This window comes from Stigmatopora argus, chromosome 5 (genome assembly GCF_051989625.1).
Source record: "Stigmatopora argus isolate UIUO_Sarg chromosome 5, RoL_Sarg_1.0, whole genome shotgun sequence".
Lineage (NCBI taxonomy): Eukaryota > Metazoa > Chordata > Actinopteri > Syngnathiformes > Syngnathidae > Stigmatopora > Stigmatopora argus.
In genome coordinates, this window is record NC_135391.1 from 1,481,554 (window position 1) to 1,505,670 (window position 24,117).

A 24,117-nucleotide genomic window follows, 5' to 3' on the forward strand; every position below is an offset into this window, starting at 1 on the left:
TGCAAACAAGCTGTCGTGAGCGACCCCACGACCCCTTCAGGGCCCGTGGGAAAAACGGGAAGTTTCCGTGCCGGAATGACGTCGGTGATGATTGAGATGAGCGGAAATTAGCATGATCAAGAGCATGTAGCGTGAGTGCTATGGTCCAACACACGCATGCAATCTGGACATGAACATGCATAAACACACACATCTAAATGAAAAGACACACACACACACACTCAACTGTAGCGGCAGATGGCAAAAGGGGATTACCCTCCAACCCTCCCTCCCTCCCTCCCACGACACACTTGTATATTTTATCCTGCTCTGACCTCACTTCCTGCCACTTCCTGCTAACCATTTCCTGTTCTGCCCTGCCATTTCCCGGCAATCGTTTTTACCCGCCACTTTTTAGTTCTCACCTGCCTGTTTCAATTTTCCTGTGTCATTTCCTGTCCTTACCCGCAGTTTCCTATTCCCACCATCACTTCCTGTTCTTATCTAGCATTTCCGGTTTTATGTTATACTTGGAATGAGCACTTCCTGGTGTCCCGTGTCATTTTACTAACAGATCAAATATCGATGTTATTTAAAAAAATAAAAAAAAAAGCTGCAGGAAACGAAAAAGGTGATTCAATTTTGGGGTCCTGAGGTCAAAGGTCACAAAGGTCAAAAAAAAGTTTGATTAGCCTTTCAACTCAAATGTCAGGGTAAGTGACGTACGTGATGAAAAGAGGAAGGGTTAAAGGTCAGAGGTCAGACATGGCAATGTTTTGAATTTGGCTGCTTAGGCGAAATTTCTCTTAGTTCCTCGTCGGTGGATTTTTTTCTTTCTTAATTTGTCCCTGAATGCAACAAGTAAGGAAACCCCTGTGAAGGAACTTGGACGGCGTTCTACAAAACTAATGAATGCCAATAAAAGTCTCCGAATAAGACTCAGATTAAAACATAAAACAACGTCTGAGTTTACCAAAATACAAATATGGACCCTAAAATGACTTGGTCAAGGTCGCTCTACTCATAAATCGTAGATAAAACCAGACGTAGACTTGAAAAACAATGGATGATGTCACCAAACGAGGGTGTTTTGGAGGAAATTGAAAGAATAAAAAGTTTGCGGTCGGCTCTTCTTTTTTTTAATGGCCCTATTCCATGACGTGATTTTTTTCCATTTTACGCATGCGCTTTTAGAGTTAGCTGTGGGCGTGACGGAATGAAGCATAGACGTAAGAAGTGGAATTCCTTTTCAAGAAGTACCCCCATCCCATAGACTTCAGTCTGACAACCCGGAAGAAGGAACAAAAAAGCATGCGTTCAAAGGCAGTTCTACTGGTTTGTCGAGATTGGTGAAGATAAAGCGCTTCAGAAAATGAATCAATCCCAATTAGCCTTCATTTCTCATCTGCTTCGTCTCCGCCCACTAAAATTCCGTCCAATAAGAGATGTTGCCACACTCAGAATGAGCTGTACGTTTTTGTTAGCATGCTATCCACGTCATTCTGTCATCCAGTGCTAGCTAGCACAGCACTAGCAAGACACGATCGCCAATTCTGTGTGTGATGTCACAAGCGGACCTGATGAAAAAAGTGGGCGTTCCCTAATGCATTGAAAATCAGCTAGATTTGAAAGTGTAACATTTGTTTTTAAAGGTTTTTTTACGTGTAAAAGTAGAAGACACTGTTTTCGTGCTTTTGGCATGGTCCACAATTTCACGGCGCCTTAGCAGCATCGATTTGATTGACCTAAAAAGTGGACCCAGCTGCAGTCTGGTCAAGCCGAAACATATCAACCGGACGCTAGTCAATCTTTGCCTCGAGCATTCATCTCGCGAAAATGACACACGGATGATGAAGTGACAAGAAAAACACTGGCGGCGCATTTCGATGTTATCGACCTGAATTTGAGCATCGGGAGAAAAGAGGGGTACGTTTGGTGGGCTTTCACATAGTACATGTGCAGAGGCGGACTTGCTTAGGGCCCCGACCAATAAAGGGGCCCCCGCGGACTGTCGATATCTACTCCGAATGGAACGACAACAATCGGCCATTTAAAATGATGCCGCAGTAGCAAAGTGTGAAAAGTCAAAAAGAAGTGTGCCATTTCAAGTGTGTATGTTCATTTTAGTAATAACTTATTTATTTATACTGTTGATTTGTTTTTTTTTAATTATTATTTTTATTATATATTATGTTTTTTTTTTAATTTTAATTCTATATTTTTTTATTTATTCTATATTTTTTTATTATTCTTTTATTATATATTTATTTATATCTTTTAATTATATGTTTATTTGTATTTGTTTTATTCTATATTTATTTGTTTTTGTTTTATTCTATATTTATTTGTTTTTGTTTTATTCTATATATATATATATTTTTGTTTTTAAATATTTATTTATTTTTATTCATCCATGCGAAGCCACCTGTCGGCGTACGATTGGGAGTGTGAATGGTCGTCTGTCTCTGTGTGCCCGACGGCTGACTGGCGACCAGTCTAGGGTGTTGTACCCTAGATATAATATTTAGATATTTGTTTTTAAAAAAAATCAGATTAAAAGAACTGGATCAAAAGCCCTAAACATTCCATTTTTTTTTAATAGATCTAAAACAATACTTATTTGAGCTTTTTTTTCTTATTAAGGGAAAACATTATTTTTCATTTCAAAAAGAAATAAAATATATTTTTTATTATGTTCAATATTAAAGTGGAAAACAAAAAAAACAAAAATATTTTTAGATCTTACAAAATGCTTTTTGAACTAAAAACAAACAAAAATTGCAATTATTGATTTAAAAAGGGGAAACGAAAATGAATGAATTAAATGAAGTTTTATTTTATTTAAATAGGGAGTTCATTCTAAAACGCTCTGGATATCATCGGCTAACTTTTTCTTTCTTAGTGCCATTACACATTATTTACTCAATTGTTGCATTATTTACTCAATTGTTGTGTTTAAGTGCGCAAAAAAACAGGTTTTTGCAGTGTATACAGGTTTAAGCGGGACAGGGGTGCCCGGGATTTCTTGCTCGTATTTACAAATAAGAATGACAGCGTATAGTAACATAAAGTCAATCTAATCAGCCATCCTTGCACGAGTAAATTGGACAGGCAGACAACTTGACTCACCTCTGACACACAGCAGCGACATTTTTGGGGGTGTTCCACACTCTTTTCTTCAATCACTTGTTGCATTCATGCCCTTGCCACAGGTTCGAGTCCCACTTTTCAGCCTGAAGTAGAAATAAAAGTAGAAAAATGGACATTATTCCCGTCTTGTTGTCGCCACTCCGGGAACGAGAGGCTGTGTGACGAGTTGTCCTGAGGTGTGTGTGTGTGTGTGTGTGTGTGTGTGTGTGTGTGTGTCAGTCAAGCGCGCACACGCACGCGCAAACGATTAAAAAGGAGGATCAAATCCGACGAGCTGGGCGGCTCCTGTGCTGCATTCAGGGTTTACGTGTGCAGCCGGTCATTTGCAATGTCCACCTCTCTTGGGCTTTGGAGTGGTTTGTTGATGTTTATGTTTGTAAATCAGTCATTCAAGTCGTTGGATGGGTGGCAAAACGTCGTTTGGGGGATATGTTGCAATAATTTGGATGATAAAAGGTTATCGATATGCTTGGAAACTGAGGGATAACGCAATTTATGGATAATTTTAAGGGGATAAAAAATAGAATGATCAATTGCAATTAAAATTAACTGAATTGGAAGGAAAAACTTTCAAACTAAACTTCCAAAATTATAATCAGGCCCTGAACGTGTTTAAATTGTCAATCTTATACATTAAATATTTTACAGTGAGGTCCTCATTAATGCCAATAATTTAATGGTCATAGAGTCAACACATATTTTTTCTGTCATCACTGCTCGTGGTTTTACTGTCATTTTGCGCCCTCTAGTGGCAGATAATGGCCAAACCTGATCTGTGTTATCAACACATTGAATATTTTTCAAGCCTTTTCGGACAAACAACTTTCTTCTACTTTAAAAATGTCAATTATTAAAAAAAACTATGACGTCAAAACATATTTGACAAAATGACACAACAAGAACTAATACACAAAACATAATTGTCCTATTATTGGACATTGTATGTTATAATAAGGCTTTCCAAATGATGATGAACAATACAACTAAGATAACACGCCAACGAGTGTCTGTCAGTCATGATGCGGGTTAGGTAAAAGAAACATCCCGTTTCCGCGCATGCGCAGTGCGCCAAGCCGACAAGAAGCATCTTCGTTGTCGTCGTCGTCGTCCTGCGGACAGTGACCCCCCATCCCCGACCACCCCCGACGACCACCGCCAAGGTGAGTGCCTTTTAATGCTTTTAAGAAGCAAAGAACCGTTGTAGAGGTTCGGCGGTGCGGGACACTTCGGCCCCGGCTCGGCTCGACTCGGCTCGGTTCGGCTCGCAGCCTCCATTCTTTCCGAGCGGACGACGCCTCCCTCCTGGCTCCCTGGCTGTCTCCCTCCCTCCCTCGGCCTCCCCCTCAAACGCCCTTTTCTCCGCATTTCGCCATGGTTTCCCATCGCATTTCCCAACGTTTGTCAAGCGAGATGTCGGTTCGTATTTGGGAAAAATGACGCAGAATTCGATTCTGTGCGGAGGTTTCTCCAAGCCCACGCCCCCCCCCCCATCGCATTGACACAAAGGGACTTTTGTATCAGTATGGCGATTCATTTGACATTTAAATGTTTTGACGCACTGCCAAGAGGTGTTTAGACGTCAACTCGGTTTCTGATTGGTTACTCTTTGATTTGCACGACTCGCTAAATGACGCACTCGGCACCGAGACCCCATTTGATTACATATTGATCCCGATATGACCGAAACAATCCGCTATCAGGCTACCCGAAAGCCGTGAATACTACATCCGCTCTCTTGTGTCAAAATAAAGGCATGGTTTATTTCCAGTCGTTCGCTAACTACTATTGTAATAAACTATCATACTGACACCTCGCACGTGTGTTTCAGAACGATTTTATCAGTGGGTTATGGGCGTGGAATGTCCCATTAGATGAGATAATTTCTTTTATTTTGAAGTCCTGATAGGAAAACGCCTCCCGCATGCGACCTCATTGAATCTTGTGGCCTGGCTATGTGACACAAATAGAAGACCTGTTTACTGCTGCTTTATAGAACATGTAATAAAATAAAATAAATGTAATATCAGATACAAGTTCTGCAATTAAGTCACCATCTAAACTATTGATCTAATGGGGCCTGTTGTTGTTAGTAGTTGACGAGAGTGACCCATGTGACTAATTTGTGTGATTGACCAGTGCTAGAGTTGGTGAGAATGACCAATCCGACGAATGGTGTGGTTGACTCGTTGATAATCGGAAAACTAGTTGACTGGAATAATTAGTTTAACCAGGTTATAGGTCCACCTAATTGACAAGTAATACAAATTAATGTGTGTCAAGTTAACCCACATGGCATATGCAACTAATAGTCAAAGAGTGACCAGCGCTAGTTGATGTGAGAGACTAGTGACCAGATGACTATTTATTACTAGTGTTAGTGCTTAGTAAAAAAAAGACCTATTGTGAGCAATACCACTAGTTGTGTTAGTTGACAAGTCACCAATGCTTAACCAGTATGACTAACAAAGTGCACAACAACAACAAACAAACAAATAACAAGTCATCACAACATAAATAAGTAGCAAAGTTCACAAATACCAACAACAAACAATACACAAGGAGTCAACATAATAACTTGGAGGTGATCAGTTTATAAGAATGACAGAGCAAGGAATCACAAGATTCTGACAAGTACTAATTGCGTGCGACTAGTTGATGTGCGACTATCTTGCAAGCAGCATGAAGATTTTTTTTTTTTTTACTGTACGCGCTCCTCTCGGAACATTTCTCTTCTGGTTACGTAACATAACTGGCAGCCCGCCTGCGCTGGGCGGATGACGCGCATTCTTTCTTTTGGCGTGTGGGTGTGCGTGCGTGTATGTTATGCTCACTCACTGGCCTGTAACCCCACTGTGAATAGTTTGCTACAGATGCAACACGTCGCTCTCATTGTTAGCATGAAATACGACGAGATGATGGCCGCAAACGGTTACGTAAGCGTGGCTAAACTAATCTACCTTCCATGTGCACTTAGCTCTGGCAACCACTTGGATCTGGCAACCAAAGCATGGCATTTGGAAGGCCGCCATCCAAGTCAAGACGTTTTGAATTTGAGTCAAACACCGACAATAAAAAAAAATGTTGACTCCGACGTTGGCAAGATTTTTTGCCGACTTTTTGCAGCGCGTCTAGTTGACAAGAGATTGGTTGACGATGTGGGCGGTAGGGATAAGTTTACCTTGGCAACCAAGATGGTTGCTAAGCATGAGTTAATGGGAGTATGTGCATTTATACATAGTCAGTCTGCATTTAGTATCCGTCTTTTAGCATTTGTTAATGTGCTATGCAGACGCCAACTGGGCGTGCTAAACATGGAATCCCAGTGTGGAGTGGAGGGTGGGACGGGATACACTTAAGACCCCCCCCCCCCCCTCGCCACCATCCCACTCTGCTCCATTTTCCTGGAAGTGCATGTGTGGGGATGTAAAAAGGATTGCGCTTTAGCAAAGCTAATGTGCTAATTAGTCCGTGTTAACTGTGTGGGAAGGCTGTATTATATATTTTGTGATGGCTGGCCTTCTTTCATTTGAATCCAAGACACAAAGACTGGTAATAAAAGAATTAGATTCAATTTCCTATTGAGTCAGGTTTTAATAGGATTCTGTTTTTATCCACACGGAGGTTTAAGATGGAGTCTTTCTTTAAAAGACGTCTGGATCTACCCACGTGGATTATTTTTCTGTAATCCAGAGGGATATTATAATAGAGGATTATTGAACGATTGTGCGGATCATTTGACTTTAAAAAAGCGGATTTTGTTCTATTAAAATCAAGAGAATTCATCATTTTAACCAAGCCTGATATGACAGATGGGAATTCACTTGTATAACGTATTTTACTGCAATACTGCCGTTTAATGTGGATTGGCCGGTCGTTAACGGATGAGGCAATCTCATTGGCTGTTTTTCTATGGCCGGGAAATTCTTTGAAAAATAACCCAAACAGTTTTTTCTGTGTCTACAGATGTCGCACTCCACCCAAGACTTTGTCCGGTGCTCCGATCCCGCCCTCGATTTTCTTGACCCCTCCTTCCGAGTCCCCGGCGACGCCCCCGAGCGCCACCCGGCCCGCCGCAGTTGAATCCCCGCCCCAACTCCGAGTCCTCGCAAGCCCCTGTCCTTTTTAGCGCCATGGACGGCGGCTCCGACCAACGGTCTGGCGAGACCCTGATCGTGCGCCACGTCCCCCTGGTGCACTGCCAAGTGTCCGGCCCCCCGGGGCACGACCCGTTTTGCCCCCCGGAAAATCTGGGACTGAGTCGCACCACCTCCCTCCCCGAGAGGGACGTCCTCCAGAGGGAGGCGCTGCTGTACAGCAGCCTGATCCAGACCGCTACGGTCAGCGACGACTCCTCGCCCGCTTCGAGCATCTCTGACGAGCAGCTGGCGGCGGCGATGGCGCTCACCTTCCCCCGAGTCCCGAGCGGGAGTCGCCCCCCGCCGCGTCGCAACCCCTTCCTGATCAAGACCGAGGAATACTACGACGAGGACGAGCGCCCTGGCGGCGGCTACGGTGAAGATTCTCCCTTCCGCCCGAGTATCCGCGCCGACTCCACCCCGCCGTCGTTCCGCCTGCACGACCCGGGCGCCGGCCGGGACCCGGCGGCGCCCGTCCGCCGGCACGGCAGCGCCGGCTCCGACATGTCGGTGGACTGCGCCGGGCACGAGTGGGAGGACGACGAGGACGGCGACCATCCCATGCCTTGCGGCCGCGGCGGCGAGACGGTCCCGTCGGCGTCGCCCCCGCGCCGCCGCCGCTGCCGAACCCTGGGCCGGAGCATCTCGCGGGACTTCCCCGAGTGCTACGGCGGCAGCGACTCGTCGTGCAACAGCTCGGACAGCGTGCTGGTCAATTTCAGCGCCATTTACAACGAGACGGACAACTCGGTTCTCGAAAAGCCCGCCAATCTCAACGGCCCCGCCGAGGGGGAGTCGACGGGGGGCGCCTTCTATCTGGACCTGCTCGCGTCCCCGACGGATCCGGCGTGCTATTCGCTGGCCGGAGAGCCGCCGGCGGATCTGGAGCTCGACGCCAACTGCAACGCCTACGGAGCGCCGGAGCGCGGGTCGACGAGCGTCCCGGCGTCCCGCCCGGTGGGGGTGCCGGCACAGAATTACTACAAACTGGTGACCTGCGACCTGTCGTCCCAATCGTCGCCGAGCCCCGGGTCGTCGGAGCGCAGCGGGGGCAGCCCCCCGAGTCCCACGCGGCCCAGCGAGTACTTCCTGTTTCGACAGAGGACCGAACGGGAGGAGGAGGAAGATTCGATGCCGGTAAGGGCTCCGAATAAAGTAGGAGTTTTCTAATTAAAGTCCAATTCTTCCAATCTTGGCCTTTTTATTCATTTTTTCCATTGGCCCTAATCCTTTTGCGTAGTAATTTGCGCTTTATCTATTGTCACATGCTTATTAATAGAAGTGCCTGCGGATTATTTTAGACCATTTTATTTTTACATGGATGACGCTGCGTTCCCACATTTGTGCGACATCTGTTGTTCTGTGCGTGAATGTGACTCAAATTCATGTCAGAAATAGTTGTCCCGATCACATGGTTTTGACTAAACGCTTGCTTATTTTCTTGCTTTGTAGCTATTAAGAAAATGTAAAAAAAAAGAACACCCATGTTGCGTTGTAAAAAAAAAACATAGTAATACCACTACTTACGAATGCCTCCAGGTAAGACATTTTCAGGTTACAAAAGCTTTTTATATGCAAATGAGTGCCTCAAGATACGTTAAAGATCCAAGTTACGAAATCCCCCAAAAAGTAAATGCATTTCCTTATCCATTATTTTATTAGGAAGATTTGTCGCAGATGCATTGATTCTCACATTAGAACCTGGCTACACTCAACTGGGCTCTCATTGGCTATCTCACAACAACCACTATTCATATTTCAAGATTCTCTCTTACATACCTGTCCACCTCGGCTAAATGCTCCCCTTATTCATGAATTTAATTCCCCTTATTAAGTGATTAAAAACCGTACAAATGCAATGCGGCACATATTTTCACACACACACTTAGGGCACACGTAAAAGTCTAAAATGTACTACAAAGTGAACGGCCTCGGGTCATAGGGGAATGCGCGTGCGCATATCATGCTTCAACAAGGATTTTGTATGCTTGTTGTTCATTTTAATAACATTAATAATTCATTTTCTTATTATTCTCTCATTTTTGTGTTTTTCACATCTTTCATACAAAATTGGGACACTTTGACTAATTTTAAAGGGTTTCGTTGGTAGTTGTGTGAGGACCGAGAAATGAATTAAGGAATTTACATATAAAGTACACTTTTACTTACAAAATGTTCAAGTTACAAAAAAAGTTCCGGAACCAATTAATTTTTAAAGTAGACTGTATCACGTAAGAAATCCTGGTAAATGATAACAAATATCCTTCACGTCCCCCCAGTCTGACTTCGCCGCTAAATATGAAGAGGAAGACGAAGACGAGGAGGCGGCGGACGTGGTCCTGCGAGGAGGCCAAGTGTACGTCAACGCCTCCCTTCCGCAGCGTTCCCGCAGCTACGACCGGCAAATGGACAAGTCGCCGGGTCGCCCGGGCCCCCTGGAGCGCATGGCCAGTTGCCCCGTACGTCTCAGCGAGGAGGCGGGGCCCCCAGCCCGCGTCACCTCCTTTGCCGAGATCGCCCGGAGCAAGCGTCGCCACGTCAACTCGTCGCCCCTGAAGGCCGACGCCTTCTCCCCGACGGAGTCTTGGCCCACGTGGGAAGGAGGCGACGGTGGTGCGGGGACCGGCGGCGGCGGCCATGTCGTGACCGGGGAGCCTGCCGCTGAAGGTTTGACATCCACGTTTTTTTAGCCTTCCTACCTTTCTTCTCTCATCATTCTTCAAAAAACAACAACATAGTTTTACATTTCCAGACTTTATTCAAGAGTAACTTTTCTTACAGAAAATATTAGTCAAGTAAAAAAGTCGCCACTCTAAAAACTGACTCAGTTACAATGAAAAAAATATTGGTCAAAAATAATAACTGCTTACAATGTCTGTTTTTATAAGAAATACCCCAAAATCATCCAATTCCGACTAGAAAACGGGTTTTTCAAATATCCATTTCCATTCTTAATACCCAGAAACCTTTCTTCTTGCCTTTTCTGCTTCCTTTTTCCATCCAAATCTATTCCTGTCTTCCTCTCTTATTTCCACTCCTTTTCTCATCTTGCTGTTCCCACTACGGCACGATGTCGCCCTCGTGTGGCTGTCACAAACACTGCACCCAATCTCTGACAACTGTAATTCGGCCTTTAGACTGACAAACATCTTGCGCAATGTTGTGAGACGTCTCTCTCTCCCACACACACACACAAACACACATCCTGCAATACACACTGGTCCAACACACTGTTTTTTTTGGGAAGAGAGAAAAACACTAAGACCAGAAAATGAAATTCTTCTGAGGTGAGCCTCGCAGTTTGGTGCATGTAGACGTGTATCCTCCGTCTTAGTGTGTAGTTGTCCGTCCCCGTAAGATGAGTCAGCAGTTTGGTGGCAATTTTGCCAAGCTAAACTAAGCTAATGTCCATGCGCTAGTAATGCCTGAATAGTCGGGTTACATTCTTTTTTTTGGACTGATTACCAATGACAACTATTTCTTACGACCACTCCACTCAAATGTGCGCTTTCCTCTATCATATTTTTTTTCTTAACGGTGCCAAATACGTCGCGTCACGTTTTCCAGGTCCAAGTCCTCAAGTCCCTCCTCTACCTCGGACATTTAGCGTCCATTCCCGTGAGCAATTATTTCTGCCGTTCCAGGTGGCCCCGCCCACCCCGCCGTGGTGCGATACAGCAAAGACCGGCGACCCACCAGCCTCCCCATCCAGCCCTTCACCTTCCACCACCAGTTGGCCCCCAAGGCCCCCCAGCCCAAGAACCCCCTCCCCCCGTCGGACCCTCACGCATCGGTCGCCGGGCCCCGCCCGAGCTCCGGCGGCACGGAGGACTGGGAGAGCCAGGACTCGGGCGAAAAAGAGCGCCCCCGGGGTCGGGCCAACGGGGAGGCGGCCCCCCCGAGGTCAGTTCGCCCGTCCCCCCTGGGGAGCCACTCCCCGGCCCGCCTTCGGGAAGGGACCTGTCCCACGTGTAGTCCGAGCACCTCGACGCCTCACGGCCGGGAGCCGCCTGATGTCGCCAGGTCGGACGGGAAAAGAGGGGTGGCGCCCCCTGCCTCGCCGCACGTGCAACAGGACACCCTGAGCCCCCTGGAGACCCTCGCGGAAGGAAGCAGAGTGGTCAGGATGCACAACGGTAACGTGAAAATTCATTCGCTACGGTTCCCGTTTATTTGGCAGCATTCACAGTTGAAGGGTTTATCTTCTTCTGCTGGAAATCCTTTCTTATTTTTGTTGTTATTTTTATCTCCTGGCAGCACACCACCTTTCCCCCCAGGCCTTGAAGTGGCGGGAATACCGACGCCAGAATCCCCTCGGCGGCGAGAGGGCGCCCAGCGTGTCTTCCACGACAGATTTCCGGCGACCGCTCAGACGCAACGTCTTCGATTTCCCTCCGAGCCACGTCGGCCAGCCCACGGGACGCCATTACGGTGCGATTCTTGTGCTTTTGTCTTTTATTTTGAAAATATTGCGGCTAAAAGATGCTCTTTTGCCCGACAGCTTGACATTTTTGTGATGCAAATGTACGCAAATATTACTTTTACTAGTATTACTGACTCCCTTTGGGCTTATCAAAATCCTTCTGGGATTTTAACGGTAATTTATTTGGACAACAGGACCCCAAATATTGCCCAAATAGTACTAAATAATTCCCAAACAATGGTGTCAGAAATACAGAAAAAACAATACAGTCTTATCGGAGCTTACCAAAAATAATGACAAAGAAATACACACAGACAAAAACAGTACATCAACATTAGCTTCCACGTCAAATTCTTATGAATGGCGCCTAGTGAGCTTATTAATTTGGGGTAACATAAATATTTCATTCCCTTTACATTTACGTTACAACTGTATATAAAATCACGTAAACAAAATACATTGATGAATCTAATGAAAACATATATACAGAATATTTAGGATATGAATTTGGATTTGTTATAGTGGTATTAAGTTCATTTTGTCTTATTATTATCTGTTTTAACTGATTTGTTTATGACAGCTTAACCTTGCCTAAAGCTAAAAACACCATTGTCTGTCATGAACCAATCAGTTAAAACATGGATTTGTTACATTTGAACTCATTCTAAACAGTATATTGGATAACTTGGATGGCACCTACAGTTTTTATTGTCATTTTGTTTTTCCGGCTACTAACTTATGACCATCTAATTCCTATTTAGTGTGTGTAACTGTTCTTGTTTTTGGTATTTTGCCTGGGTTCAGTGAAACAAATGCAGCCGAGTTGCAACGATTTCCTACCCGATTACTTTTCCTTGACGGAGAGACCGCCGGACGAATTCTGCCTCTCGCCGGACGCCTCCACGTCTTCGTCTTTTTCCTCTTCGGCCGCCTCGCAGCCGCAAACCTGCGTGGATATGACACACAAAAGAGGTTAGCTTTAACCTGAAATCTCAGCAATTGACAAAAGCCTGTCAATCTCAGAGATTGACAGGTTTTTGTGAGTTGCTTAATAGCTTTTTTGTTTACAAAAAGTATAACAAACATGGGCGTGGCTATTGAACTTATCGACTATTCTGTCAATTCATTGCTTCCATTAATTGAGTTGAGATACGAAACATGCTGAGTCATTTTAGAAGCTGTAAAACAAAGACTTTACACTTACTACAAGATTCATTTTGACCAGCATATCCATTTACGCCAACAATGTACTTTCAAGAGCGGATGAAATGTTAAGACAATATAAAAACCTCATTTGGGGCTTATTTCCATCATATACAGTACGACCAATACAACGTGTAAATCCCAAACACAATGTAGAGGCACAACGAAACATTATTTATCAAAAATTCGCACTTCACATTCTGTATTCCGACACATATTGACCACACGAGTGTTTTCTACAAAGAGAATGAATTATTCATCATGTCAAAGTTCAGCTAATTACCTTAACTAGTCGCAAATTTAGCATTAACGATGTACCTGCGGCAAACAGTACATGTATCTGTTTATGTAGCGATTAGCCACTCGCCGCTAGCGTTAGCCTCGCGTTAATCGCTAACTAGCATTATATTTCCACACAACGATAGCATCACCCCCTACAATAACATTAACACTTCTATAACGGCAATTGCTTTTTATGAATGCTCGAGCAGAACCTCGTTTAGCAAAATAACATGTTCGAACAAAGTTTAGCATACGGTCTTAATTATAACAATCCTAGCTTGCCGGATATCAACATGAATATTCATAGGCGAAAATTGCTCTTCAAATAACATAAAACCCACACGTCTTTGTGCGAGCAAGTGGGGAACTTGTTAAACACTGATATAGATTTGACAATCATTGTTTTATATGATTTATGCATTTATACTGCGTACCGAATGCTCGCCATGTCCACTCGTGTTGCTCACAGGAGGAATTAAAAATTGTGACCGTGGCTCGACGAGAGGTGTGTCATGTTCACTGTTGCCACCAGAGGGCAGTGTACATCCCAAATTAATCAAACTGAACGTCATCAAAACTGCCAAATTAAAATGGAAGTTTTTTCTAAGGGATTAATCTTTGCGGCAGCAAGTAAAACAAGTAACAACATCATTTCATTAAAAAAAATCAGCAATCTAGCAACGACAAAATTTGCCCTAAATGTGATTTTGTCATCTTTTGGCAGGTTTGGTGAAGGCAGTCAACACGGCAGTGGATTTGATCGTGGCTCACTTTGGCACGAGTCGAGACCCTGACGTTAAAGTGAGTCCGCCACGCCCCCTTTTTATGCCAGTCTCCAGACCCAAACGCTAATTTCGTTTTGGGCGGCGTCAGGCTAAACTAGGCAACAGCTGGGTGAGTCCCAATGTGGGTCACCTGATCCTGAAGTACTTATGTCCGGCCCTCCGCGAAGTTCTCCAAGACGGCCTCAAGGCCTACGTGCTGGACCTGATCGTCGGACAGCGCCGATGTCAGCCATGGAGCCTGGTGGAGGCCTCTTCGCAGCTGGGTAAGTACTCGCGCCGTTCCAATCACGGAGTGGAATCCATGTTTTGGTTTTGGTCCGGCAGGGCCGTCTACGCGAGTCCTTCACAAGCTCCTGACGAAGGTGAATCAGTTCTCGGAGCTGACGAGCCACAGCATGAGACTGAACGCCTTCATCTTGGGACTCCTCAAGTGAGACCTTCTCCTTTTCTCACCGGGATTTTCAGCCTGTCGTTTATCCCGGGACTTTTTTTTCCCCCCCAGCATCAAGTCTTTGGAGTTCTGGTTCAGTCACCTCCTGACACATGAAGGTAAAATGATGTTTAAATGCTTTATAAGTATGTCAGTTCCAATATCTAAAGGGAAATAAACAATTACAGTATTTTCTCGCATATTAGCCGCCTCCGCGTATAACCCGTACCCTTAAAATGGCCTTAAAATGGTTAAATCTGACAATTTCCCTCATATAAGCCTCCCCCTGATTCACAATTTTCACCTTCATATTCATGGTTTTAATAGGGAGTACAAATGTGTTACTTTGAAGGGAAAATCTTAAGAAAAATCATCACACATGGTATTTCTGAGATACTATATAAATCGATTGCTGGATTGCACATTCCGAAAGGGTGTGGCCTGCACGTAGACAAATTAAAAAAGGAAGTCATGTGACCAGTACAACCAGAAAGTGTCTTCATAGCGGTCTAGTTTGTCATCCCTAGGTAAGATAGCAGTGCCCTGAGCGAGCAATGGCAAACCAAGTTTTTCCACGTTTTAAGCAAGATACAGTTTATTTTTCTTCTTGAATTTCATTCATAGACGTCAAAATTAATTTTGATTCGCGTTTTATCTGTTTATCTTATCTCTATTTTGAAATAAATGACCGTATCAGCCGCATTGTCTTGCGTTAAGGCGTTTCGTGCAAATACGTGTATGCCAGAAAATACGGTATATCTACAACAGTAGTACGAAAGCATGCTAACAAGTCATTAGCGGCTAACCGGTAGGGTGTCCCTGTTGTTCCAGATATCATAGGTGCCCACTATAACGCCTGGGGACTGGTCCCATTGGCACAGGGAACCTGTCGCCAGCTGTTTAGCGAACTACTCCTGTTGCTGCAACCTCTGTCGCTCCTCCCCTTCGACTTGGACCTCCTCTTCGAATATCGGCTAATGGCGACGGGACGCGAGCAGCAGAGGCGGCGCCAGGAGCTGCTGCGCTCGGCGGGACGATCCGCCACGCGGTCCACCCTGGAGCTCATGAAGGGCTGGGGCGCCGCCGTCGGGGACATGGTGACCGGGAAGGGGAGAGAGGGGACGCGGCCCAGAACCGACACCCCCGGGAGGGAGTGCGTGCCGGAGGAGAGGGGGACGGCCGTCCGGAGGGTGAAGGGAGTCGGGCGGGAAAGCGAGGAAAGGGATCCCGCGGGGAAGGACAACGTGGGGTCGGAGGAGGGTCGCCAACGTCAGGACCGCCAGGCCGGGTGGTGGTACCAACTCATGCAGTCCTCCCAGGTCTACATCGACCAATCGGCGGAAGGTTCCAAGTTCGTCAAGGCGGACAAGCGCAGGGCGTCGGCCGAGCGACGCCGGCCGCCGCCGGCCAGGGAGGGCGTGGTGGAAGGCGCCGAGTCCGGATACGGGGAGCGCCCCTCGTGGATGGGAAGTCCGCCCGAGTCGGTCCTCAACCGGGAGGCGACCGAGGCCCGTCCGGACCACGCCGCTCGGGGCCAGGCGCCGCGTTGGGGGCGGCTGTTTGGGTCTCCCACCAAAACGGACGCCGGCGAAATAAGGGCGAAGACTCCCAAGAGCAGGTGCGGTGTCCGATGCTAATACTTCACCGTAGTGGTTAGCACAGTTACGAAATTTCTTGTCCTTTTCAGGCCACCTTCGGGCTGGCTCGGCCTGGACTCGTCGGTTTTGGACTTGATGGCTCAGACCGTCGGTGGCGGAGGCGGCAAAAAGGTGGAATCCGTGGCTGCCGACCCTCCTTCGCCTGAGGCTAAACTTTCAACATGGTAAGACGTTCTTCAAAAACTGGTTCTCGCTTGACCAAGGCGGAGAAGAAGGGTGCGGCAATATATACAAATGGCGATATATCGCAATACGATTGGAACATCCTTCAAAAACCGTGACCGGACATTTCGTCGACGGACAATTCGTCGCCGGACACTTCGTCGCCAGACAGTTCATCGACCGGACATTTCGTCGACGGACAATTCGTCGCGGGCTAGGGGATAGTGGTTAAGGTTAGTGGTTAAGGTTAGTGGTTAAGGTTAGTGGTTAAGGTTAGTGGTTAAGGTTAGTGGTTAAGGTTATTGGTTGAGGTTAGTGGTTGAGGTTAGTGGTTGAGGTTAGTGGTTGAGGTTAGTGGTTGAGGTTAGTGGTTGAGGTTAGTGGTTAACGTTAGTGGTTGAGGTTAGTGGTTGAGGTTAGTGGTTAACGTTAGTGGTTAAGGTTAGTGGTTAAGGTTAGTGGTTAAGGTTAGGGTGATTATAATTTTGAGAGAGAGAGATTACCTGGTTGATCGCTTTCAACAAATTATTTATGGAACAAAACAATCGTTTGCGAGGAAGCAACCGTTCGACAAAAACGCTCTCCGACTAAATATCCATTCGACATATCGTCCGGCGACATGTCTGTTCGACGAACTGTCTGGCGACCAAGTGTCCGGCGACGAATTGTCCGTCGACGAAATGTCCGGGTACCTCAAAAACAAACAAACAAAAAGAGAAACCATTGGGTTGCTTCTAAAATCTTCAACAATGCATACGTTGTTAGCTCATTGGTCGCGATTGACGGCGCCATACGTCTAATCCGTTTTGACCTTTTCGTCCCTCAGTGAAGTGCGAGCGCTGTGCCACCACATCGCCACGGAGACGGGACAGCTGAGCTTCAGCAAAGGCGACATCCTGCGAGTGCTGAGCAAGGCCGACGCCGATTGGCTGCTCTGCTCCGCCGGCACTTCTCGGGGCCTGGTGCCCATGGTCTACGTCTCGGTCTGCGAAGGCGACCACGCCGACTCTCCCGGACAGCGCTGATCTCAAAAAAAGGCAACGGGAAGCGACGACGATGACGCGACATCCAAATAATCCAAACCCAAAGAGACTGGCGCCCCAAGCGCCGCCGTTAATACCATCGTCAACATCCGTTAACGGCGTTCTCCGCCCTCGACCGGATCGGGCGTCCAATCCATTTTAGCAATAAAAATGGATTGCATGTCCAGGGTTATGGTTATCCGTGTTGTAAATAAACAAAACACCTGGTTGGACTTGCCAAGCACTGCCTAGCGTGGAAGTGGGAGGGGCCAGCATGTAACGAGGCTGTAATATTAGCTTTCGAGGCTGTAATATTAGCTTTTTCCATGACGGGATGCATCAAACATGTCTGCAGGAATGGAATTGGTCAAATATTTTAATCTTACCTCATCTTTAAGGGATTGTAGGAAGCCTGCCCCCTATTTCATATAACAATAAATATATGTACTTACTGTAATATAACTGGAGCTAGCCCACGTAGCTTTAGCACGCTTCGCTAAAACTATCCTCACGCTATCGACCTAGCGTTGGGGATTTCTCCAGAAGCGATGGAATGTTTGATTTTAGCACTTCCATAGTTAGCATTCAAGCTAATTCATGTTAGCATTGAGTGAAATGAACCGTAAAGTTGGAACGCCACTCTATATGATTTTGGGGGGATGAAGACTTGAGGGGAAATATTCATTTTAGAACCTAGAAAAATATTTGAATGGCACACTTTTCCCCCTTATTATTAAAAAAAAATGTACGCTACTATTAGCCATTAGCCTGAACATTTCAACAGTTAAACCCAACACATTTTTTTTTGTCTATTAACTTCCCATCCTCCCCTATTTTTGGCAAGATTGTCACAATAACAGCTCCAGCTAAATGTTAGCAAGCTAGCTTCTGGAACAAAAGAAGGGAATTTTGCACTGTTTGAACACTTTACTGACATTGTTAGCTTGCTTTTTCTTGTACAGTCCAAACTATTTAATAATGCCAACGCGATTTTTAGTGTAAATATGTTGATGGCGACGCTTGTCGGGGACTGGTCAACCTGTAAATACCATCAACATCCTCTTGTGCGTATGTACGATGCTAACTGACTCATGTGGCTAACTAAAGTGCTCTTGTGACACACAATCCTCTGACTGCTGTTTATTTTTGTCAATATTTTGATTTAAACCATTAACAGTGACAAATTGTCCCAGAATAAATCCCCAAGTATGGTTTTTATTCACTTTTGATGTGAAAAATTGTTCTCTGGTGGAACGGGAACTTGCCGACTCGATCTCGTGGAGGCCGGACCAGCTTATTTTGGATCATAAACAGGTAAGTTAATGGTCGCCATTGATGGTGCCTGGACGTCCCATCCGTTTTGATTAGTAGGGGCGAACGAGCAAACGTTGCTAGCATAGATGCTAACATTTATAGCTACTACAAACATGGCAACATGTCACATTGACACTGACTTCTGCACTACTGAGATAACCTAAGAAGGAAATGAATGCATAATTTCCAAAATAAAAGCGCGGCTTACAATTGAAAATAATTGAATTAATTAGCTAAACAACTTGAACATTTCATAAATCCAGGTGGGTCCTCATTCGGAGTTTTCATGTTCTCCCCGAGCTTGCGTGGGCATTCTCCGGGTTCTCCGGTTTCCTCCCACATCCCCAAAACATGCTAGCTAGGCTAATTGTAGGCTAAATTGTCCTCATGTGTGAACGGGATTGGTTGTATGTCTCCTTGTGCCCTGCGATTGGCTGGCCACCGATTCAGGGTGTCCCTCTGCCTGGTGAGCTGAAAGGCTCCAGCACCCCCCGCGATCCTCGTGAGGATAAGCGGTTCACAAAATGAATGAATGGATAATTTTCAGGACTCTTGTCGATAATAGACGTACAATCACGTTGTTTGGTTCTTGTTTATTAGCCCCCCCCACCGGTGCTTGCTTTCTCACTTCCCCCCAGCAGATGTCACTGTCGCACTTCGGCATGTCGTCCCCGGTTGACTGGCTGCTCACTCAGTCGCCGCTGGGCTCCACTGGAGGGATGCTCGCAGACCGGCTTGGACGACGACGAGCTCCGTGCTAAGATTTTTTTTTCTTCCTCTATTTGTGGATGTTAGTCGAGTAAAAAAAATGGCCACCCGCCGGCGGTGAAGCATCCCGAGCGGGAGCGTCGGACCCAGGCGTCCCGTGGCGTCGGACCGAGGCGTCCCGTGGAACCCTATGGATGTACGTGGAGGCCGCCCACCCGGAGCTAACCGACGCGCCGCCGCTCTCCTCGCCTCTCAATCCGGGCCAAGTGTTTTGCCGTGACCACTACTTGGCTGGTAAGTCCCGTGGGCTAAACGGAGGCTAAATAGGGGGAAGCTAAATGGCTAGCGGGCGAGTTAGCATAAACAAGCCCTGCACCGTTTCGGCTAGTTGACTTCCCACACCCATTTTCATCCTCAAGTATCTTTTCCTACGTCTTGTTATTATTTTATTTTAAACCTCAATTATTCATGTTGCGTTACGTATTGTCTTATGTTGTCCTCGGAAGGGGTTTAAACGTGACACCTGGGGATGCTAGCGGGTTCGGGTTGGGGCTAGCTAAAGGACCTCCGTGCCCCTGAAACGCCGTCTTCCTAGCACTCTCAAGCGGGGAGGTGTCTATGGAGCGTCCCGGTGCCCGAACCGTCGCTTCCCCGGAAGGGGGGCCGAGCGGCCAGAGGCCACTGACGGGACTTTGATTTATCAGAGGACCGTGTGGAGCAGATGGGGGAGGGGTGTTACGGTCGTGGTACCGGGTGGCCTCTTGCTTTGGTTCTTTGGTTCGAGAGTGACGTTACAAGAGGAAATGACTGGCATTTTAGTCCGCTCGCGACGGGCCTCGGTGCGGTTTTATCACGGTCGGTCGTTGCGGGATTGAGTCTGATGGAAAATATGTGTGCGGCGCACTAATGTGTAACACACGTCCGATACGGGTCTTGTTGACATGAGTGCGGTGATGGAAACGAAGCAGACGGTACCTGTGGGGAAGGATGCTGGTGGTTTCCATAAAAAAATGATGTCACTGACCATTTGGTGGCATTTTTTAATCCAAAAAATAAACATGTAAATAAAGTTTGTCCCATTAAGACCACGATAATGATCAAATATTCTTGTCATCAAAGTAGGGTAAATGACTCAATGTTTTGAGCAACAAATGAGTCATAAAAAAGAAAATCAAGGACATAAACTTAAGAAATGAAGTTGATACGCTTGACCTTTGAACCAACAACTTGACCTTTGACATCATTTAGGCACTGTATGTGTACTAGCCAAAATTGCTACGTGGAATCATCAAAGCAACTTTGTATTCGCGTACATGTAATGTAAGATGTAAACAAAAACCTAAGCGGTAAAAATCAAATTCACTTCTCATTTTTTATCATCTCTTTCTTTAAAAATGATAACTAACAACAGTGGCTTTGATGTTAGCCGCGGTGGCTTCAAAACATAGCGAGGATCGTTCCAAAACAAAGCACAAGAGGGCAAGCGGGATTGGAATCAGAACCGGCTCAGATCTGTATTACAAACATATTTGATGTCTAACTATCTTGATAATATCAGGTGTTACATATAACATTTTTTTTTTTTACTCACGATCAAATTTTTTACCCGATACATTTTGCTCATTTTCCGACCATGCTTTTATGGTCACCTGAAGACCTCGTTAAGTTGGGAATCGCTGCGACAGCCAATATTTTAGCTTTGTTTTGGAATCAGTGGAGATTTTAGCTCCAATCTCTACACGACACCCTCAGGTCCTTTCTAACTGGTTTCTCCAGAACTCCCTGTTTTTTTGAAAAAAAAGTATTTATTCATTATTACAATTCACCATGCTGCCGGAAGCAAGCTAGTTTGGCAAACGAGTACCAAGGATGATTGGAGCTCATTTGCTCACCGAATTGTGGAGGGTTGGGTTGGTTTGGTTTGGACTTTGAGGTCAGGGACCTCAGAGACTTGGCTCGGGATTCTCCGACATTTAAAAGGGCGTTCCGCGAGAAATCTGCGAGCCGTGTCTTTGAGGCAAACACGTTAAACAAAGAGCAAGGCTTTAACTGAAGCAGCGACAGGATCTTTTTACTTGCTCCAGGCCTCTGGAATGACCATTTAAAAAAACCTTTCCCAGTATTGTATACACCCAACACTTAAAAAAAAAACGAAGACTAAAGACATTCGTGGCAACACACAAGTAAAGATTAGACAAACATTTACATTAACGAGGAAGTACATTTAGAAATATTATAACACATGATCCAGATATATCTCATTTTTCTGGCATTATACTTAAAGATTATTTCGTAATGGTTGTTTTCTTACTGCAAAACAGAAAGTAACCAACAAACAGTAAATGTTACTTTGCTGACATCTACCGGTGAAAAAGAGTATAGCAATAGCAGGTCTTATGCGCATATAAGCCGTACCCTTGATTCAGTCATCATTTTTTTTAGTTACAAATACGGCTTATATGCAAAAAAATGGAGTGGACGTCTATCCTAAAAACGCATTTTAAGGTCTGGCTCTTAAAGAAAAGAAACGCTTGAACACGCTTATTTATTTACTTATGACCTATTTATTTATCTCTAAAATGTATTTTCCTGTGTCTGTATTCTCACCCTCTTGCTACTGCGACAATGACATTTCCCAAATACAGGATGAATAAAGTAATCTAATCTAATCTAAAAACACGATTTTTTTTTTTAGTACCCAATCCCTACCTCTAAAAATGACGCCATCGGCCGGTTTCCGCTCAGCTGATCCGCCGGCGCCGTCCCTCCAATTGACAATCAAAGACAAGAGCGCTTTGTGAAAAGTGTGCTTAACAAGTGCTCCCCCCGTTTTTCCACCTAAATGGTCCATTCCTTCGGGCAATGCATTGGCCACATGCCTCAATCCCGTTCTTATTCCAAAGCCTCGTGCGCCCCTCCGGTGTCAGGGGGGGATCAGCTGCACCAGTCCCAATAGGATCCAAACACACACACACACGCACAGAAGACGTGTCCACGCAAAAACACACACACACACACACACGGTGGCACAGTGGGCCGACTGGCAAACAAAGCCACTGGCAGTGCCATGCTTCTCCCTTTTCTCACGCTTGGGAAGGCATGACACCGCCGTCGCCGTGGAAGGAAGGCAAAGGGACGCAGGCACGAGTCCCCCCGTCTTTAAAGAATAAACACGGACACGGATGCCAGCCAATTGGTTTCGCGATGCTGGCCGGACGTCGAGAAAACGGCAGGTAGGGAGGAAAACAACAAGCCGTCTCCGCGGCAACGTCGTTGTTTTTTTTACGGCTTCTCGTGCTCGTTTCGAGAAGGACGCACAAGCGGAGCTGGGTAATGATGATTAGCGACATGTTAAAGGCGGGGGCGCAAGTGATTTGTTCGGTTTCCTAGACAGCCGCGTGGCGGGTTTGGGACGCCGATTTCGGTTCGGGGAAAATGGTGGTGTGGAATGGCCGCCATTTAGTCAAATAGTTAATGGCAGAATCGTTGTGGTTCAGTTTTCTTTAGGAACAGATCATAATTTTTTAAAAGTTTTTCTTCTCGTTTGATCTTCTAAATATGTTGTTTTATTGTACTCAAGTCAAATAAAATTTCACCTAGATCACATGTGTCAAAGTGGCGGCCCGGGGGCCAAATCTGGCCCGCCGCATCATTTTGTGCGGCCTGAGAAAGTAAATCATGAGTGCCGACTTTCTGTTTTAGGATCAAATTAAAATGAAGAGTATAGATGTATATTAAATTTCCTGATTTTCCCCCCTTTTAAATCAATAATTGTCATTTTTTAATCCATTTTTTCTGTGTTTTTAGTTCAAAAATCATTTGGAAAATCTAAATATATATTAAAAAAAGCTCAAATAAACTGTTTTCAGATCTATACAAAAACAGAATATTCCGGGCTTTTAATCCAGTTCTTTTAAAATGGATTTTTCCCTTCCCAGAATGGAAAAGGTATGTTATGCTACCCTGTTAGCATTTGACTCCCATTTTTCAATGCAACGCTACAAAAGTGACTGGAATGAGTCTGCAACGGACTGAAATGTCTCGACGTGTCTCGGCGTGTTTGAAGTCGCTCTTTTATTTATTCACGGCTGTCAAAGCGGAGCTCCCCGGCCTCGGCGTCCTCCCGAGAGAGCCGTAGACGATCCCGCCGTTACGTCACGCTCGCTCCGGCACCCCTTTGAAGATGCGCGCCGAGCTTTTTCTCCAAATGGGCCCGAGACGCTCATCGCGCTTGACGTCCCTTTTGAACGGCGTCGGGAGGCTCGCCGCCGTGTTCGGCGCCGTAACAGACTCGTTTTGATTGTTGCGGAACCTTTAATAGGAGCTTATCAAAGTCTTTAGTTCACAAAAAGATGCCTTAAAATGGCGGAGTAGGTATTTTGGAAGCAGTTGAAACCAGGTCTGGGTTTTACTCCTTGGTTTGCCATTTGTTGACGCTTGTGTCTGCTGTCTTATTTTACATTTCACACAAGCTAGTGGCTAGTACCATATTTTCTCGAATATAAGCCGTATTTGTAACAAAAAAAAAGATGACTCAATCAATGGTACGGCTTATATGCGCACAAGACTTGCTGTTTTCTTTTTCGGAAGTAGATGTCGGGAAAGTAACATTTACTATTTGTTGGTTATTTTCTGTTTTGCAGTAAGAAAACAACCATTACTGGATGTTGAATTGAATGGAATGCTTTTATTGTCATTATACAAGTATGATGAGATTTAAAGCTTTCACCACATAGTGCACAAATAACAACAGACAGACAGGATGAATTAATTCCTTATAATATTTATAATATGCTTTTGATTGATACAGTATCTCAGAAATAGCACGTGCGGTCATTTTTTAGAAGATTTTCCCTTCAAAGTAA

The 24,117-nt window shown here is 45.5% G+C and overlaps 3 protein-coding genes across 3 annotated transcripts in view; 2 read left to right on the plus strand and 1 right to left on the minus strand.

Moving 5' to 3' along the window:
* Positions 1–12,639, minus strand: part of LOC144074306 (uncharacterized) — a 25,149-nt gene extending 12,510 nt beyond the window's left edge. The window contains exons 1-2 of the mRNA XM_077600672.1: positions 12,529–12,639; positions 3,109–3,212 (exon numbers count right to left, since the gene is read on the minus strand). Of these exons, the coding sequence (XP_077456798.1) occupies positions 3,109–3,130 (22 nt within the window). The 5' untranslated portion in view covers positions 3,131–3,212; positions 12,529–12,639. The remainder of the gene's footprint in view (positions 1–3,108; positions 3,213–12,528) is intronic.
* On the plus strand, positions 7,218–18,355 carry rusc2 (RUN and SH3 domain containing 2). The gene is made up of 12 exons (XM_077601121.1): positions 7,218–8,402; positions 9,545–9,932; positions 10,910–11,401; positions 11,523–11,696; positions 12,493–12,660; positions 13,898–13,974; positions 14,047–14,221; positions 14,283–14,388; positions 14,461–14,507; positions 15,220–16,006; positions 16,076–16,210; positions 17,035–18,355. Exons 1-12 carry the CDS (start codon positions 7,260–7,262, stop codon positions 17,231–17,233), a joined length of 3,891 nt encoding a protein of 1,296 aa, XP_077457247.1. The 5' UTR covers positions 7,218–7,259; the 3' UTR covers positions 17,234–18,355.
* Positions 18,356–22,428: 4,073 nt separating this feature from the next.
* Positions 22,429–24,117, plus strand: part of wdfy3 (WD repeat and FYVE domain containing 3) — a 40,951-nt gene continuing 39,262 nt past the window's right edge. The window contains 1 exon segment of the mRNA XM_077601107.1: positions 22,429–22,485. Coding sequence (XP_077457233.1) covers positions 22,457–22,485 — 29 coding nt within the window. The 5' untranslated portion in view covers positions 22,429–22,456.

Excerpts from the sequence above, each read along its gene's own strand:
- rusc2 (XM_077601121.1), top strand. The coding sequence starts at position 7,260 with ATGGACGGCGGCTCCGACCAACGGTCTGGCGAGACCCTGATCGTGCGC. Across the intron at positions 8,403-9,544 it reads AGGAGGAAGATTCGATGCCG|TCTGACTTCGCCGCTAAATA; the intron begins GTAAGGGCTCCG and ends ACGTCCCCCCAG. Across the intron at positions 14,508-15,219 it reads TCACCTCCTGACACATGAAG|ATATCATAGGTGCCCACTAT; the intron begins GTAAAATGATGT and ends CTGTTGTTCCAG.